This window comes from Talpa europaea (assembly GCF_964194135.1).
Source record: "Talpa europaea genome assembly, chromosome: 1".
NCBI lineage: Eukaryota > Metazoa > Chordata > Mammalia > Eulipotyphla > Talpidae > Talpa > Talpa europaea.
This window is the reverse complement of record NC_140073.1, coordinates 62,936,316-62,954,823: the sequence shown is the minus strand read 5'-3', so window position 1 is coordinate 62,954,823 and position 18,508 is coordinate 62,936,316. Positions and strand designations below refer to the sequence as shown.

Sequence of the window (18,508 nt, the reverse complement as noted above, 5' to 3'; positions counted from 1 at the left end):
TAATAATAATAAATAATAAAGTGCATTGAATGACCTATCACTTGTGTCATTATGTATGTGTGCAAGGATATTTTGTAGGATGAATTCCTAAAAGTGATCAGAGTACATGCAATTCTAATTTTGATACCTACCATCTACTTTTATACCAATTTACACTCCTAGATTATTTAGAAGTGCCCATTGTTCTTGTAGCTTGAACAATAGTATACATTTTTGGATTTTTATCAATCTGATAAGTGAACAATGATAGTGTTTTAAATTAGTGTTTTAAATTACATTTCTTTTCCTGTGAGTGAGAATGAGCATCTTTTCTATATTAATAGGCCATTTGTGTTTTAGTGAACTAGCTAGTCATGTCCCTTGCCTGTTTTTATTAGACTGTTATTTTCCTCTGATTTTTCTAGGAACTCTTAGTACAATAAGGTTATGCTTTCCTCTTTGAGTCTTTTGACTCTGGTATGTTTTGTTATGTAGAAAGTTTGCTTATTCACTCAGAGTCAAATTTACTGATCTTTTATAGCTTTTAGGTTTCAGAGACTTTTAATAGAAAGCTTTCCCCAAGGTTATAAAAAGAATATGTTTTCTTCATACATTTTTTAATTTGCCATTAAATCCTTGATTCTTTTTGTCTTTGTCCTGTGTACTGTGTGAGGTGTGGACTCTTTTTTTTCCCCAAGTGACTATGTGATCTTCCCAACATGTTTTTTAAGTACTTCATTCTCCCCTTCTGCTTTGAGATGCTAGTTTTGTTTTGCTGCCAAATTTTCTTGCCATTATTGCAGTTTCAATGGCTAGCTGCCAGTTAATTTTACATGCTGTGTTAGTATCCCTTCTAATAATTAGACAATCATAGTTACAAATTTTTATCTGGTAAGGAATGACAAAACACTGGAGTTGGGTTCAGTGCTTCATGGTCACAAGTTAAGCTTTTGTTAATCAAAGTTGTCTGTCATCTTCCCTCATAACTTAAACTTAATATGGATCTTCATCTTTGCTCACGATGCAGTCTGTCCATTACAGCAGCGCTCACTGTAGAGGTGCTTGAGTTGATTAATTACATTGAGGATAGTAAGAATAGCCAATAATTAATTTATTCAGATCATGGTGCTTATTGATATTTTTAAAATGAGTCTTGAAGCACTTTGAGGAGAGAAACTCAATGGTTCTGCTGTGGATTTCACATACTTCTAAAAAAATTACGACTGTATGACTGTGATCTCACATGAAATCGTTAATGGCTTGTCTCCCTGCAGTGTCTGGAGACAAGTTATAAATTATAATGTCTTTTCTGCCTTCTCAGTCGGCCAACTTTGTCGATCCAGCATCCACCGTCTGCAGCAATTAGTATTCAGCGTCCTGCGCAGTCACGGGACGTGACGACAAGAATCACACTGCCATCCCACCCTGCATTGGGGGCGCCAAAACAGCAGCTTCACACCATGGCACAGGTGAGGCCAGAGGCAGAAACCCTCTATATACTCTGTGGGCTAAAGCATATGTAAAGCCTCCTATGAACCTGACAGTATTAAAGGCGTGATTGCTTTTAAACTGCAATGGGAAATGTTCTTATTCATAACTCTGTGTTTGGGGTCCCCCTCCCAGAAAACCATCTTCAGTACTGGCACACCAGTGGCTGCAGCAACAGTAGCTCCTATTTTGGCAACCAACACCTTGCCTTCAGCAACCACAGCTGGTAAGTTGATGACCAGTGTTCTTCCTGCTCAGAAAGATTGAGGTATAAGTGATACCTTAATTCTTCAAAGCTCGGCTTCAGTCAGAGAAAAAGAATCGGCTAGAAAAATTCTTTCAACTTAACCCAAGTGCTTTTTTAGGTTTTTGAGATTCTGTAATGTGTGCAAGGAGACCATTGTTGAAGAATTTCCTTTTTTCTCCCATTTCAGGATCTGTGTCACACACACAGGCTCCCACAAGTACAATTGTTACCATGACAATGCCCTCACATTCATCCCATGCTACTGCTGTGACCACTTCAAACATCCCAGTTGGTAAGTATCATGCAGCCTTAAAACACTAGTTTGAAAGGACTTCTTTAGCCCCTCTGAATGGGTCTTCATGTTGATAGCTAGTGCTGGGGGGTCTCGTTGTTGATTCTCTAAGCAATGCTGAATTTAGCTTTTAACATTTGACATACAGATTCAACATGGACAGTGGGGGGAGATAGGGTTTAACGATCTGTGAGTGCTCAGAGTATACTTAACTCTACTTTTGACTCATTTATCAAATTTTACCTCTTCCAGGGGTACCTTTTAAAGAATCAAGTTTTAAAATATATTGAAACTGACATAGCTAGAGAAGAACAGGAAAACAAGAAAGAAGCAAAGGTCTGGAATGCAGAAAAAATTGTACACTGATAGATTACTCAGGAAAAACCCTGGATAATGCAACTCTGGGAAGAGTACTAATCCTCTGGGCAGTTAGCCTGGCTACTCATCTGATTGCTCCCTCAATACTGCATGGCCATCCTGTTTGACTTTTATTCCCCTTTTAAATATGTTTGTGTTCTATTAAAAATATATTTAGTGTTTCTGGCGATTAGGTCCTAGTCATCAAGAGCAGATATTGGTAAACATTTTCTATAGGGCTGGACAGTAAATATTTTAGGCATTGTAGTCCACATTGTCAAACTGTGGACAATGTGTAAACAAATGGGAGTGTGTGTTTATTAAGACATTTTATGGGTGCAATCATTTGAATATGATGTAGTTTTCATGTGTCATGAAATATTCTTTCGAATTTTTTCCCCAACCTTTTAAAAGTATGAACCCATTCTTAGTTCACAGGTTATGCAGAAACAGGCAGGTTAGGTTCACAGGCCAAGGTTTACCAATGCCTGTTCCATGGGCTGCTACTCATAAGCCTATGAGGCAGAACAAGCCTCTCTTTAAACCATGAACCACAGGGTTAATAACTGTTTTTACCTTTGCCTCTGTTCTGTACCAAAGAGCATGTCATCTTACTGTCTCCACGCCTGAAGAGATCAGATAGCTGCTATATATTTACTTTCGTGTACTTTTAGAAGTAAGACTGATTTTTGTGCGAGGATACACTGAACTGTCAGAAATTGGGTTATCAGACACAAAGTGTGGCTCCCCCAGCTGTGGTATCCAAACACTGTGGTGTGCTTTTTCACCCCCCTCCCTGCTTCACTGTGTGAGATAGGCTGCAGCTTCACAGCCTTCTTAAGCAAACTTTAAGGACACTTTTCTAATGTCCTTAGTGTCTAGTTTCTAATAGGAGGACCAGAGAGATCCTGATTTCTCTTGTACGTAACTGGGTCCTACCAGCCCTTAAACTGTTACCAAACCCCACAAAAGCTTGTAGCAGACAGAGCACTGCTCACTACACTTTGGTATCTGAGAGACCAAACTTCTCTTATATTTGTCTGATGGAATTTCACAACTCTCTGAATATCGTCTTGGCACGTGTGTGTGTGTGTGGTTAGCATTCATATACTAGTTGAAAAAGATAGTTAACAGGAATAGTTGTCATTTCAAGCCATTTCCTGACTGTCGCTAAAAGTAGCCTCAGTTTCCTTGCACTTTAATGGCAGAGCCAAGCCCATTCTTCACCTTTACAGTCTAGAACCTCACTAGGGTCTCTGTAGATATGAAGAAAGCCAAACTGGTAAAGAAGGGGTAGTGTCTCACATTAGGGCCTCTCTGGTGTCATGTTGAACTCTCTCTGAAAAGAATTATTTTATAGATTAGTAATTTTTACTAATGCGACTGTATCTGCCTAAGAGATCACACTGGGAATAAACTCAGTAAAAAGTACCAGGAGACAGAAATAGTTTATTTATTGGCCAAAACCAGCAACTTTTTTACCCATCCTAAGTCGTTACATTACTCAGTTTTAATCTTTTCAGCTTGTTTATCTTTTAATTTTAATCATTTCCTAATTTCAGATAAGAAAATCCGGCAGAAGTATTCTAACAGATATAATATCTATTATATAATGTGGCTGTTTTTGTCCAGGTCCCATGAGCTTTATGTTCTGCTTTTTTGTTTTCCTCTTTCATAATAACCCAAATATTTCTTTGCCACATCATCGTGGGATCCCTGTACAAAGTTACCTTAGTTGAAAAGGGAAACTTGATAGTAATTCTCAAATTGAGGTGTAGGAGATATATTGAAATCATTGCTGAGTGGTACTTGGTATAGATAAGATTTAATATAGAATTTAGCCATTATTACTAACAGGAATGTGTTAAGATAGGGAAAAATACCCAATCAATCACAAGCAGAGGGATTTTGCCTCTAATGAATGCTAGTTTCCATCCTCATTTTCTCCAGCCCACAAATAACATTGATCTCCAAATTATAAAAAACAAAATCAGGGCCTCCCCTGGTGGCACAGCCGTTGAGCTCTGGGTTGCGAGGCTGCCCGCAGCCTCTGCAGTGCCAGTTCGATCCCCGGCCACCAGCGAGGGTCCCACCAAAAAATAAATAAATAAATAAAAATAAAAAACAGACTCAGATAATCATAATCACAGCATTCAGTAAATAGCCATAGTCTTTGGATATGGTATTATGACCCACTTATACTGATTTCCGCAGAATATTTTTTAGTTGATTTTTTTTCAATGATTCAGAATATATGGCTTTTTAATCAGAAGAAAAATAAAAATAAATTCATGGGTGCGTGTTTGGTTGCCAACCACTGGTTAGTTACTCTTCCAAATGACAGCTGCATTCCTGTTGGAAGCATTGTTTTTTTCACCCTTTCACGGGCACAGTGAACACAAGGCCTGGTTGCTTTCCGCTTGGCAGTCGCTCTTCTATGGCCACTTCTCTCCACATCAGCCAGTAGAAGTGAGCGCCTGTGGTGGGTTTGGGGGGGGTCCCAGCGGTCATCCTGCACAGGCTTCTCCAGCTGTGTTGTTGCAGAAGGAGCTGCACATCATGGAGAGTCTGTGCTGCTTCCCTTGGTGTTCTGTGCTCTGTACATGGGGCAGCATGGTGACCTCTTCCTGGCCTCTAGTGTCTACTGCTGGTGTGACTCGCATCTAGATGGAAGCTGTTCCTCTATATCTGTGATGTTTTTCTCAAATTTCCTTCGCAAATTCCCAGACACAGAAGTAATAGTTTGACAATAACCGTGAAGTATGTCCCAGTTCAGCTATATTTTCTAAACAAAATTTGATTGCAAATTGTGGAGAGTAGACTCTGAGACTCAGAATTAATTAGAACTCTTTGGTAATTTTGATTTTGCTGTAAAGTATTACATAAAATCATTGACATTCAAAACATCGTAGACATTACTAAGTGATAATCTTGAACAAGTCTCCTCACAGATGAGGAAACTGATGAGGAATTAAATTAATTGATTCATTACTAATTAGGGAGCCTGGAGTAGAATCTAAGGTCCTTTTTCTATATGTTTGCTTTCTAAACTCCCCTTAGTTGTGTTTTGTTGTTGTTGTTGTTGTTTTGTGGGCCCCTCGCCGTGGCCGGGGATCGAACCGGCGCTGCAGCGGCCACAGGCAGCCTCGCAACCCAGCGCTCAACCGCTGCGCCACCAGGGGAGGCCCTTCCCTTAGATTTTTAGGCTTTATTTTCGACCATAGAGACTTCATCAGACTCCTATCCTTGGTGTTCTTGCCCTTGCTCTTGGGAGTGAGGCTGTGCATTCATATCCACAGGGGGGTTTTGTAATCTTTACCAGGCAATGTGCAATGGCTTTTTTTTTTCCATTGTGCAAGTTTGAGAGTTATTTTTTAATCACTTGATTACCTTAATGACCTCTTTTGTAAATTAGAGTAAGGCATTCAGATATAAATCTGAGGATCATCTTTTGTTTACTAGTAAATGGATCACTAAGGGCCTGTGTGCTTGGTGTTAGTCACCTGTGTAGTCAGAACAATTTGTAAAACAAATTGAAGGAACACCAGAACAATCTGTCTTCACCATTTCTGTATTCAAAATTTTATTGTTTCTTTTTTTAATTTAATTTTTTTTCTTCTTTTATTAAAAGGTCTTCTAGAAGCTAGATTCCTAGTTATCTGGTTTTTTAATTTTTTTTTACGATTTATTTATTTATTTATACAAGCACTGGGTACACTCAGAAGTGCGCGAGGGTGAGAGAATACACCAGAGCAAGAGCAGGGAACAGAACAGGCAGACTGACAAAGTACACTGTTGAGGGGAGCAGCGGGCGCGGCAGGAGAGATCTAGTCGCGCCATGTGGGGCCCTCACCTGGCCGGGGATGAAACCGGTACTGCAGAGGCTGCGGACAGCTTCGCAGCCCAGTGCTCAACTGCTGTGCCACCAGGGAGGCCCATTGTCTGGTATTTTTATTAAAAGATTTACTGTTGCATACTGCTTTGACAAATAACAACAATATGACTATATCAGTGGATTATCGTGTGAGATAATTCATTTGAACCTTATACTCATCTTTCATTTTTCATTTTTATTAAAACTTTAAAAAACAGGCTTCTTATTTCTCTTTGCATCCTTAAGATTGCTTTGGCATGCCAGTACAAGCATATGAATGGTAATGAAATTGGATTTCACTTCTTTGTAGCTAAGGTGGTCCCTCAACAGATCACACACACTTCTCCTCGGATCCAGCCTGATTACCCTGCCGAGAGGAGTAGCCTGATTCCCATCTCAGGACATCGGGCCTCTCCAAATCCTGTGGCCATGGAAACCCGAAGTGACAATAGGTAAGAGGGAACAACATACCAGTTACACTACCCCACTGTGTCCTCATTTTGATTTTTTCAATAAAACAAAATATTCCACAGAAAAGACATGTATGTACTTTTATTTTCAATTTTTCCTCCAGAAAATAATACATTATGTAATTTCCTTTTCAGTTTATGAAAATATGTCATTCTTCTTTGCCCTATTGGTATCATTATTTTTGTTTTGTATGTTTATTTCGAGAGAAAAGGTATGCAGCTACGTGACCATTTCTGCCTACATGCTTCCATTCTTGTCTCCTGAGAACAGAGACTCTTAGGTCACCCAGGGCAGTGACCAGTTACCTGAAACCATTCTTATTCTTGTATTGACATTTTTGAAGAATCTAGATAGGCCAGTTATTCTTGTGGAAGATTTTTCAATTTGACCTGCTCAGATTGTTTCTTCATAGTGAGTTACGTATTTTTGGAGTGAATACCACTTAGGCACTATCTTTTTGCCATTGTTGTTATGCGCTTTCCCTTTGTCCCATTGTTAGTTATGTCAACATTAATTATTTAGTGGAGGTGATGTTTGCCAGATGTTTCTACTACAAAGATAGTTTTCTCTTGTAAACAACTAATCTGTGTGGAAATAATTTGAGACTTTGTCCTGTTCCCCAATAAACTCTCACTCAATAGTTTTAGCATCTATTGATGATTCTTGAATGAATCACACGATGGTTGCAAACTAGTGATTTTTGCTAAGTATCATATCTTTCATGTTTATCAGTTATCATTCATGTCCCCAATTTTTTTTTTTTTTAAATCAGAATGGACTTTAAAGATTTGGGGTTAATTTTTTTCCATAATCAAAACAGTACTGTCTTCTGTTTCAGTGTTCTGGTGACTCTGACTTAGTCCTTGAGGGCCCACTCATCCTGTGGGTTTGTCATGCCCCATTGTTCAAGCCCTTCTTGATGTCCCACCAGAATAAAACACTCCTGGGTTCTTGTGATTTTGGTCTGTCTGAACCCTGGAATCTGCCATTTCTCAACACCCCATGGTATCTTTTCATTATTTAAATACCAAGATTGAGACATTCACTCTGCTCATCTAGGCCCTTTCAGCAGGCAGATGTAGAAGTGTGTAACTTTTCAAAAAAAACTACTGCATGCAGATACCTCTGCCTCACCCCCTTACCCCCACTTTCCAGATTTCTGCCTCCCTTCTCCCGCAGTGATAACTTGCTACAGTGCATGGAAAATAGTTTCAGAATTGGATCATTGATAAATTTCTTAACTTGATTATCATGGTATGTAGGAATGCTTATAGGGTTTCAAACATTGATCTGTGGCCGTCCCTCTTGCTGAACACATCTATTAGCTCTAAAAGTTTGAAGATTCTTTTGTATTTCCTATAGATATAATTTTTATATTAATCTACACATAAGGACATTTCTTCTAAGGACTGAGGGAGCTTTTTTCATTTCCATTGTGTATATTTTCGTTGTTGTTGGCTAAAACTTCCAGTGTGATGTTTAATAGAGCAGAGATTTTGAGCATCCCTCTTATTCCTAACTTGAATGGGAATTCTGAAAATTTATTAGAGAATTTGGTAGAATATAGGGAGCACAGTGAAGTATGGTGGTGGACCATGGATGAGTTGATGGTGGGTATAGTACAGTGAGGAATACCTGGGAGGGAGGAATCTTATACTTCCAACAATAACAACCCAACATTCATTTTCAATTAATTTAAATTTTTTAATTAATTTTTAATTTGGTAGAGTACTATTTTTAATTTGAAAAACACAATTTTTTCTTTCCTGTCTTCTTAAGCATTTACATCATGAGTCAGTATTGAATACTGTTAAATATGTCTTGTATACCTCTTCCAGCATTGCAAATGAGTGTTCCCTTTACTATTTTCTAATATCTAAAACATTAATAGGATTTCTGATATTTAATCATTTCTAAATTTCTGTGATAAACCATTATTTGGTCAATATATTTAATTTTATGTAATTAATTCAGTTTCATGTGGGAATTTTTTTCATTAATGTGGACAGAGAGATTTGTGTTGTGTATAGCCTTTCTCCTGCTCTTCCTGTCCAGTTTTGGTAGCAAGAATACTTAGAAAGTAAGTGGATCTTGTCTCTTTTTGCGACAAGATCAATTTCTGTATGTTTGGGATTATCTGTTTCTTGTATATATATGTTTAATGATGTTTGTCAGTAAAGCATTCTGAGTTTAGTCTTTCAAGTAGAATTAAACAAGGAGGAGCTTTGACTACTGGGTTTTCTTTTTTTTCAGTCCAGTTTAGTAATTATTCTCTGTATATTTTTACATGTACTTAGTATAGTTGTTTGTAGTACACTTTTTTTTAAAGATTTATTTATTTATAGTAGCACTGGGTACAGTCAGAAGCACGCGAGGGTGAGAGAATTCACCAGAGCCAGAGTGGGGAGCAGAACAGGCAGGCTGACGAAGTACACTGCTGATGGGAGCAGCGGGTGCAGCAGGAGAGGTCTGTCGCGCCATGTGGGACCCTAGCCTGCGGCCAGGGATCGAACCAGCGCTGCAGAGGCTGCGGGCAGCTCACAGCCCAGCACTCAACTGCTGCGCCTCCGGGAAGGCCCCACTTTTTTATTTTTTAATTATGACTTTCTCTAGATGCGTGTCCTTTGATCTAGAAGTTTGGGACATAATTTGGGAAATGTTGATGTGGCAGTAAAGAATGTGAAGAGCATTTGAGAGATAGGATCGTTAGAAGGTAAAGAGGAAAATAGACCCTTTTGATTCATACTATTTGTTTTCTATCAATAGACCATCTGTTCCTGTTCAGTTCCAGTACTTTTTGCCAACATACCCACCTTCTGCGTACCCGCTGGCTGCACACACGTACACCCCAATCACCAGTTCTGTGTCCACCATCAGACAGTACCCAGGTATGAGCCTCCTGTTGAGTTGGCTTAGCATTTTAATTGTTGCATTTAATGAGCTAGACGTTGATCAGTGAGTATGTCTAGTATGGGATTTAATAATCCCAGCTTCTTTTTTCAAGTTCAGGTTATGCTAACATCTATAAAAAAGATTTTTACTTACCATCTTTGCATGGTTTTATCCCACCCTAAGGATAATTACATTAGTGATTTTTGCTAGACCTTAAAATAGTAGTACAGTTAAAATGGACAAAGCTGTACTTTTATGGGACTTGTCTCACTTTGTAGGCTACCTCTTTTTAGTTTTATTTATGCAAGAACTGGGGTACAGGCCAGAGGCGCAGGAGGGCAAGAGAATTCACCAGACAGAGCGGGGAGCAGAACAGGCAGACGGACTGAAGACACTGCTGAGGGGAGCAGCGAGTGAGGCAAGAAAGGTCTGCCACGCCGTGTGGGTTTCTCCCTGGCGGGCCGGGAATGGAACCCGCACCACAGAGGCTGCGGATAGCTTCACAGTACTGCGCTCAATCCGCTGCTCCACCGGGGAGGCCCGTCTCTTTAGTTTTAGTTATGCTCTACACTCAGCATCTTAAGTGTAGATAGTGTTCTTTTTCCAGACAAAAGCAATGCTTAGAGCTAAGGGTTTGTGTAATCTTTTACTGTGGGGCCCTTAGCTACCTTTTCTAGATTATGGGTGTCCTGCTGTGAAATCGAGGATTATAAAAGGGCTAGGGGTGACCGCAAAGCTGGCAAATGAAGACAACGTTTTGTTTTACTACTTTCCCACTGGTAGATTTTATGCAATCAAAATGCAAACCAAAGATTTTTGATGCAAGCTTAGTGTCTGAATTAAGCTACACTTTAAGAATAAAATATATCCTGGATTTTGAAGACTTGGTAATAAGCAAAAGAGAATATAAAATATCTTATTAAGTTAATTTTTATAGTGATCACATTTTGAAGTAGTATTTTGGATATTTTTAGTTAAATAAAATGTCATTAAAATGAATTTGACCTGCTGCTTTTTACTTTTTTAATGTGGCTGGCAAATTTTAAGTTGGGTATTTGACATATTTCCCTTGGACAGTGCTCTAAAATTGTCAAATACTCCAAGGTATTTAAGTAGCTTTGGAGATATACTCCTCGATCTCTGAATTGCTTTGATAACCCAAAAAAAAAAAGTCTTTTGTGTTTGTTTTTGTTTCACAAGTAGCGCGAAATCCCTTTTTTGTTGCTTTCTGGAAATCATTTGCAGTTTTGTTGGGTGTTAATATCCATAGTAGAATGTGTGTTTGTCTTGTAGAAAAAAGGGCAAATTTCTTGTTCTCTCCACAGTGGATTTTTTATAACTACTATATTTCAGAAATGCCCATGATAGTAGTTCTGTCAATTAAAGATTTCTGACCTGGAAGCCATGGCTATATCTCAGAAGCTTGAGGGTTTTTGTTTGTAACCTCAGAAGTCTTATGTTAATAATTTGACACAATTGTCTTGCCCACATTTAAAATTGGGTATTTTTTTTTTCCTTGTTTTAAGTCCTGTTCCCTGTAGTACAGAAAGAGCATACCAAAGTGGCAAGCAGTTGAGGGGGGAGGGGAGACATTCCGTATGTATAGTTTTAAGTAGTGCTTTTTTCTCCTGAGGATTCAGATGGTACCGTGAAAAAGTTCTGTTCTCACTTCAGTTTTTCTCTTTATGCGAACTATATCATATCAGAACTAATAATTTTGTAGTCACTTTATGCACCATTTTTAGTTTCAGCTCAGGCTCCAAACTCTGCCATCACAGCTCAGACTGGTGTTGGGGTGGCATCTACAGTCCACCTAAACCCCATGCAGTTGATGACGGTAGATGCGTCTCATGCTCGACATATCCAGGGGATCCAACCAGCACCCATCAGCACACAGGGAATACAGCCAGCCCCCATTGGAACCCCAGGAATACAACCAGCTCCAATTGGCACACAGGGAATTCACTCAGCAACCCCAATCAGCACACAGGGACTTCAGCCTGCACCACTGGGTTCTCAGCAGCCTCAACCAGAAGGAAAGACTTCAGGTAATTTTAATTCTTTGCCTGATACTTCTTGTGTAGGAAAGAAATACATGTGGGTTTAAATCCTGGTTCTGCCCTTTACTGACTTAGTGGTCTCAGTTAATTTCTCTAGGCTTTAGGTTCCTCTTATAATACAAGTAGCTTAGAACTTCCCTGTCAAGTTCATTATAAGAATTAGAAATTACATTAACATCCCAATTTGCTATTTGGCGAGATACATTTTATAAAGAGCTCTTAGTTGAGACAACAGATTTACCCAGTAGCAGTAGTCTTCTCATAGTTGAAGGTTTTCTTCAGAGTTGCTTGAAAAACTGTAGAACTAAGATGCACTGAAATGTTTGGAATTGAGCGTCAGCATATTTTACAAAAACTGTACGAGAGTATTTCTCGAAGCATACTATGTACTTTATGTATTTTTTCCTCATTTATTAGTAATTTCAACTATAAAGCAAAGAAAATTGTTTATGGATCATGCCTCAGTAGACTTAATAACTCCCACTTTGCCATCTGGTTTTTAGCAGATAGACTTTGTGCTCCTCCCACCCCTTCTCGAAATTAGGCAGTCATAGCAAAGGTATTCTGGTTCTGGTGATCCAGTCATTTTTCTTTTACCTTATGACATTTTAGTAATGTCTTCTATTTTTCTCTCTCCATTGTTCTTTTCTGCCCCCTCTCTCCTTCAGCAGTGGTGTTGGCTGATGGAGCCACAATTGTAGCCAACCCTATTAGCAGTCCATTCAGTGCTGCTCCAGCAGCAACAACCGTGGTGCAGACCCACAGCCAGAGTGCTAGCACCAGTGCTCCAGCCCAGGGCTCATCCCCCCGGCCAAGTATACTCCGGAAGAAACCTGCCACGGATGGGTAAGTAGACACACAAGTGCCAAGTGGCCACTCTGGTGCTGACTATAATTGGTAAAAACAACAGGCACTCTACTAGTGCTGGCAGTAAATTGTAATCGCTCCTCTTCTGTGGCATTTTTTAATTTCTTCTAAAGTAACTTGATCACAGGGTTCTTTAATAGAGCCTTGCTGAGCTCAGACTGCAGGATGCACAGAGCCCCAGAGTCACTGGAGTGTCAGTGTATAAGCATCTGTTGAATACAGTTGTGGCTGTTCTCTGGTTCTGGAGATTTCATCTTAAAACCCCTGAAGAGCCTTGTAGTGAACACTTTCGGCTTGTTTAGGTGGGACTACTAATGTGTGCCACATGAATTACTGCTCAGGGCAGGCAGCTTCCCATAGGCATTAAGAATCATATTTGACAGCAAACAGCATTCTGTGTTGCCATCTAAGCCTCTGAGTTGATGGGTCATAAGCAGCACAGTATGTGTTACGCTTTTCTTAAAAACTTTGCTGGTAGGAGGTGAGCAGTCACATTTGAGACGGGAGTTTCTGTGGTTTAGCTGAGCTAATAGTATCAACATCAGCAGATTAAAGCCTAGCAAGAACTTACTGCTGGATCTGGACAGAATTTTCATATGTGCAGTGCTTGCTTAGACCAGCCTCTGTTTTAATGATAAGTCAGTCCATGGCATGGTGAAATATCCGTTAATGAAAACACAAGGTAAAGTTTGTAGTTAGGATGGTAGAACACATACTTCTAAACTTCCTTTCAAAAACTGTACAGAACTTTAATAGAAGGACTTAGCAAAAATTATAAACACACAAGGAAGGAGAGATGAAGGATGCAACAGCATCAAAACTTTGAAGTTAAGAGGTTAGACAAGTGATGGCTGTGAGGAAACTGAGTGTTCAATCTGCAGAGGAGAACGTTGAGGGCTGTCCTCACTTAAATTGCTGAATCTTCAGAAGAACCATGAAGAACTGGGCATAAAAGAAGCTGACTGAAATCTGAGTGATAAGAGCCCTACACCTGCCTGTTTACTCACACTGTGGTGTGCATTCCCCGCTCCTCCACACTCAGCCTGCCGGATACCTGCAGGCGGTCCATTGGAGCAGCCGTGTAATGGAGCCGTGAGCACATTCCTGGAAGCAAAGTAGTGATCATGCATTTCAGAATGCTGAGGCTTCACACCAGCTCTCCCTTCTAGCTGACAGAACCCCAGCAGGTGAAGTTCACTGCAGGGACAGAAAGCGAAGAGAGGACTGTTTCCCTGCATCTGTTCAGCCCAGCGGGGCAGACCTGAAGATCCCAGGGCTAGGGGTTCCCTCCAGACGGGGTCAGATCATCCTGTAGAGAACCGTAAAGTGCATAAGCCCTTCCGCAAGCTCAGAACTTTCAGGTAGCTTCTTTTTTTTTTTTTTAAATTTTTTTTTTTTATAGAGGCATGTTTTATTTATTTGTTTGTTTGTTTTTGTTTATACATGCACTGGGTACAGTCAGAAGCGCGGGAGGGTGAGAGAATTCACCAGAGCCAGAGCGGGGAGCAGAGCAGGCAGAAGGACCGAAGTACACTGCTGAGGGGAGCAGCGGGCGGCAGGGGAGGTCTGCGCGCCATGTGGGACCCGCCTCAGGTGGCCGGGGAGCAGCCGGGGATCGAACCGGTGATGCAGAGGCCGCGGGCAGCTTTGCAACCCAGCGCTCAACCGCTGCGCCACCGGGGAGGCCCTCAGGTAGCTTCTTAGTACCCCTCGTCATCATGGACATAAAGCCACAGATACCTGAGGGGCCTTCTAATAATGTAAGATCAAGACTACAGCAACATGCTTTTAAAAGTACTGAGGAAAAGAGGGTAGGCAAAGACAATAAAGCAAACAACCAAAAAGAAAAAAAAAAAAACAAGATAAAAGCTGTCAGTGACATCTTCCATGAACGAATGAAAAATTGCATCCACAGAAAGGGAAGGCCACACTGCACAAGGTATATTGAGAGGGCCTCTCTGTGGCACCGGGGTTAAAGACAGCTCTAGCAAGCTATTGCCAGCTTCTGCAGCATGGATTCAATCCCGGCCAGCCAGGGAGCAACCCACATGGCGCAGCAGACCTCTCTCTCTCTCTCTCCCCCCCTCCCCCCCTCTTATACCCCAGTTCTTGTATGCATAAATATCTTTTTTTAAAAAAAAGTATATTTTAGAGAACAAAAGAGTATATCCAGAAACTAAAAGGAGGATAGCAGAAATAGAAAATTGGTGGTATAATTAAAAATTGGGGAAGTCTCTCAAAAGTAGAACAAAAGGGCCTCCCTGGTGGTGCAGCAGTTGAGCGCCGGCCCGCAGCCTCTGCAGCGCTGGTTCTATCCCTGTCTACCAGCGAGGGTCCCACATAGCGCGCAGACCTCTGCTGCGTGCCCGCTGCTCCCCTCAGCAATGTACCTCAGTACTTCCTCCTGCTCTGCTCCCCGCTCTGGCTCTGGTGAATTCTCTCACCCTCCTGCGCTTCTGACTGTACACAGCGCTTGCATAAATAAATAAATCTTTAAAAAAAAAAAATAAGGTAGAACAAAAAAATAGAAAATTAAAGAACTAGGGCCTCCCTCGTGGTGCAAGGGGTTGAGAGACAACCTGTGAAGCTATCCATAGCCACTGTGGCACAAGTTTGATCCCTGGCCAGGCAGAAGCCCACATGGCAGGCAGACCTCTCCTGTCTCCCCGCTGCTCCCCTCAGCAGTGTACTTTGGTCAGTCTGCCTGTTCTGCTCTCCACTCTATCTCTGGTGAATCCTCTCACCCGCCACACTGCTGGCCTGTACCCCAATTCTTGTATGCATAAACAAATAAGTCTTTTAAATAAAAAAAAGAAAAATAATTAGTTCTTACCTTTAATTATGGGATTTCAGCAAGAAAGGAGATGGGCAAGTCATTTAAAAACAAAATACAGAAGATCTCCCATTAAAAAAAGTTATAGGGAGGAAAAGCGGCAGGTCCCAGTGAGAACTGGGACACGGAAGATAAACGGGTGACTCCAGCAAACTACCCGAAGAAGAAAGTGGCCATAAAAGAGGACTAGAAGGGAGGGAAGCGCAGAACCCTGCTCCCCTCCCCCGCCCATAGAGGCGGCACTCTCCGACCGGCAGAGAGGAGGAAAACAACAAACCAAAACGGCCAACAAGAACAAACGACACAGCAAGCGGGACTGTGAGTGGAAAGGAACTATTGCAGCCACCACACCCCGTGAACGGGAGCTGAGGCGAACCCTGCAGGATTCGCCGCGGCGGTGAGCGAACGGCTCCGGGCGCCATTAGAGAAGAACAAAGACCCCGGGAGACGCGCACACAGCCCAGGCTGCCGGTAAGCTTGCGCGGAAAAGCGGCGCGCTTGGCGCGCTTGAAAAGCAAATGCAGACCTGGATCGCGGCTGCCCAGGTACCCGCGCCTGCGACCTAGGCTTGCGGGGAGATGCACAGAGGTCCTCACTGAGGTGAAGGTCCCTCCCTGAGTAAGCAGGAACCAGGCGCCCAGGCACGGGAGCGGTGCAAAAGGTGCCATTCCCGCACCACTGAACTGGGCTACAGCCCGCGTCCTGGAACTGAGGGCTTTGAACTGAGACCCGGGGCACAAAAATTCGGGGCGTGGGTTCTCCACGACGGTGGGGCACGAGGCAGACACAGCACCCCAAAGCTGTTGAGGTGTACCCTACCATTCCCGCTCTGTTCCCTGTCCCACGGGGTGGGGGTAGGCGAAAAACAGCCCCCCAAGGACAATAGGAGAGATCTCTGGCGCCACCTAGCGACCAGGAAAAAAAAGTCACTAACACCCCATAGAACAGGAAATTTCTTAAGACTGCTTGAAAAGGGCAGAAGGCTTCTGGAGGACCCAGTGGCCAGCCGGGAAGTTAGCCCACACCAGGCCCCTTCCGACCAGCAGTCTGAGCCCACAGAGGGAGCAGGCACCCACGTCCGGGGCAGGCTGGGTGCGCAGAAGAGTGTGCCTGAAACCGGAGGCGCAGGGACTGCATCCCGCTTCGCCATTTTAGAACAGGGACATTTCTTCAGTAAAAACTGCCTAAAACCAGCAGAAAGCTCCCCCAAAAGACAGAGATGGCTCCTGGAAGAGCCAGAGGGGAGTGGAGAAGTTCATCCAAGATGCCAGTCAGTCCGAGCAACACAGTGTCCCAACGCATACGACAAATTAGAAAACAGACAGTAGGGAGTAGAAGAACCACAGGCAACCTAACAACTCCTCAGGAAAGAAGCACACCACAAAAAGAAAACCACTCCCCAGATTGCAACAACAGCAACTTGGAAGAACTTCTGAGCCTTCCAGAAAGAGAATTTAAAATTGCCATGATTAAAAAAGTGATAGATCAGAAGAAGGAAATTGAGTCCCTAAAGAGGGAAGTAGATCAAAGAATTAATGGAGGAACTAAGGAACTCTGGGAAAAGCAATGAAAGCAGAATAGGTGAAATGGAAGAGCGAATAAGTACTCTTGAAGACACAGAAATAAAAAGAACCAAAACAGAAAAGGAAAGAGAAGTACGAAGGAAAAAGAATGAAGAAAGACTTCGGGAACTATCTGACTCCATGAGGAAAGGAAATATAAGAGGTATAGGAATTCCAGAAGGAGAGGAGAGAGATGTAGGAACAGAGAAAATATTCATGGATATAATTGAAGAGAAGTTCCCAAATGCGAAGAAGGAGCTGAAAATTGATATACAAGAAGCAAGAAGAACACCAAACTTCCACGACGAAAGGAAAAACACAGCAAGACACATAATAGTAAAGCTCCCAAGAATCCAGGACAAGGAAAAAATAATGAAGCTGACAAGAGGGAAGAAACAGATAACATTCAAAGGAAAACCAATCAGGCTGACATCAGACTTCTCTGAAGAAACACTACGGGCAAGGAGAGAGTGGAGGGACATAGTCAACAGACTCCAAGAAAACAGATGCCAACCAAGAATACTCTATCCCGCAAAGCTCTCCTTCCTCTATGAAGAAAGAATATGGACCTTCCCAGACAAAGAGAAACTCCGGAATTTCATTACGACTAAACCCCCACTCCAAAAAATACTACAAGGAATCCTAAAGCCAGAACCTCAGAGGGACGAATAACAACGAAAGAAGACCAAAAAAAAAAAAAAAGTTATTAAAAGAATAAATAAATGAAATCAAAGGAAAGACAAACATAATGGCAAATACAGATGCTAACATATCAATATTAACTCTAAATGTAAATGGACTAAACTCTTCAATAAAAAGACACAGAGTTGCAGCCTGGATTAAGAAACAAAACCCAACCTTTTGCTGTCTCCAGGAAACACATTTAGCTACAAAAGATAAAAATAGGCTCAAAGTCAAAGGATGGAAAACAATCCTACAAGCAAATGGGCCAAAAAAGAAAGCAGGAAGGGCCTCCCCGGTGGCGCAGCGGTTGAGCGCTGGGTTGCGAAGCTGCCCGCAGCCTCTGCAGCGCCGGTTCGATCCCCGGCTGCTCCCTGGCCACTAGAGGAGGGTCCCACATGGCGCGCAGACCTCTTCCTGCCGCCCGCTGCTCCCCTCAGCAGTGTACTTCGGTCCTTCTGCCTGCTCTGCTCCCCGCTCTGGCTCTGGTGAATTCTCTCACCCTCCCACGCTTCTGACTGTACCCAGTGCTTGTATGTATAAATAAATAAATAAATAAATAAATAAATAAATAAATAAATAAATAAATCTTTAAAAAAAAAAAGAGGAAGGTGGTCTTTAAAAAAAAAAAAAGAAAGCAGGAACAGCTATACTTATATCAGATAAAACAGACTTCAAACAAAAAAAAATAAAAAGAGACCCCAATGGTCACTACATTATGATTAAGGGGACAATACTTCAAGAAGAAATAACACTCATTAACATATACTCACCAAACGAAAGAGCACCAAAATATATCAGACAACTGTTGTCCTCTCTGAAAACAGACATCAGAGAAAACACATACGTAGTGGGAGACTTCAACACACCACTATCAACAATGGATAGATCAACAAGACAAAAAA

The 18,508-nt window shown here is 41.7% G+C and overlaps 1 protein-coding gene across 4 annotated transcripts in view; it reads left to right on the top strand.

The window, feature by feature from the left end:
- The window catches only part of SAP130 (Sin3A associated protein 130), a gene marked incomplete at its 3' end in the record, with an annotated part of 63,422 nt that overhangs the window by 19,451 nt on the left and 25,463 nt on the right, over positions 1–18,508 (top strand). For 2 of the 4 annotated variants that reach the window (XM_084236702.1, XM_084236700.1), the window contains exons 7-13: positions 1,301–1,448; positions 1,603–1,693; positions 1,902–2,006; positions 6,548–6,689; positions 9,475–9,596; positions 11,346–11,648; positions 12,332–12,506. In XM_084236702.1, coding sequence (XP_084092828.1) covers positions 1,301–1,448; positions 1,603–1,693; positions 1,902–2,006; positions 6,548–6,689; positions 9,475–9,596; positions 11,346–11,648; positions 12,332–12,506 — 1,086 coding nt within the window. Of the gene's footprint in view, positions 1–1,300; positions 1,449–1,602; positions 1,694–1,901; positions 2,007–6,547; positions 6,690–9,474; positions 9,597–11,345; positions 11,649–12,328; positions 12,507–18,508 lie in introns of all 4 variants that reach the window. The other 2 variants (XM_084236701.1, XM_084236699.1) reach the window with 1 other exon arrangement.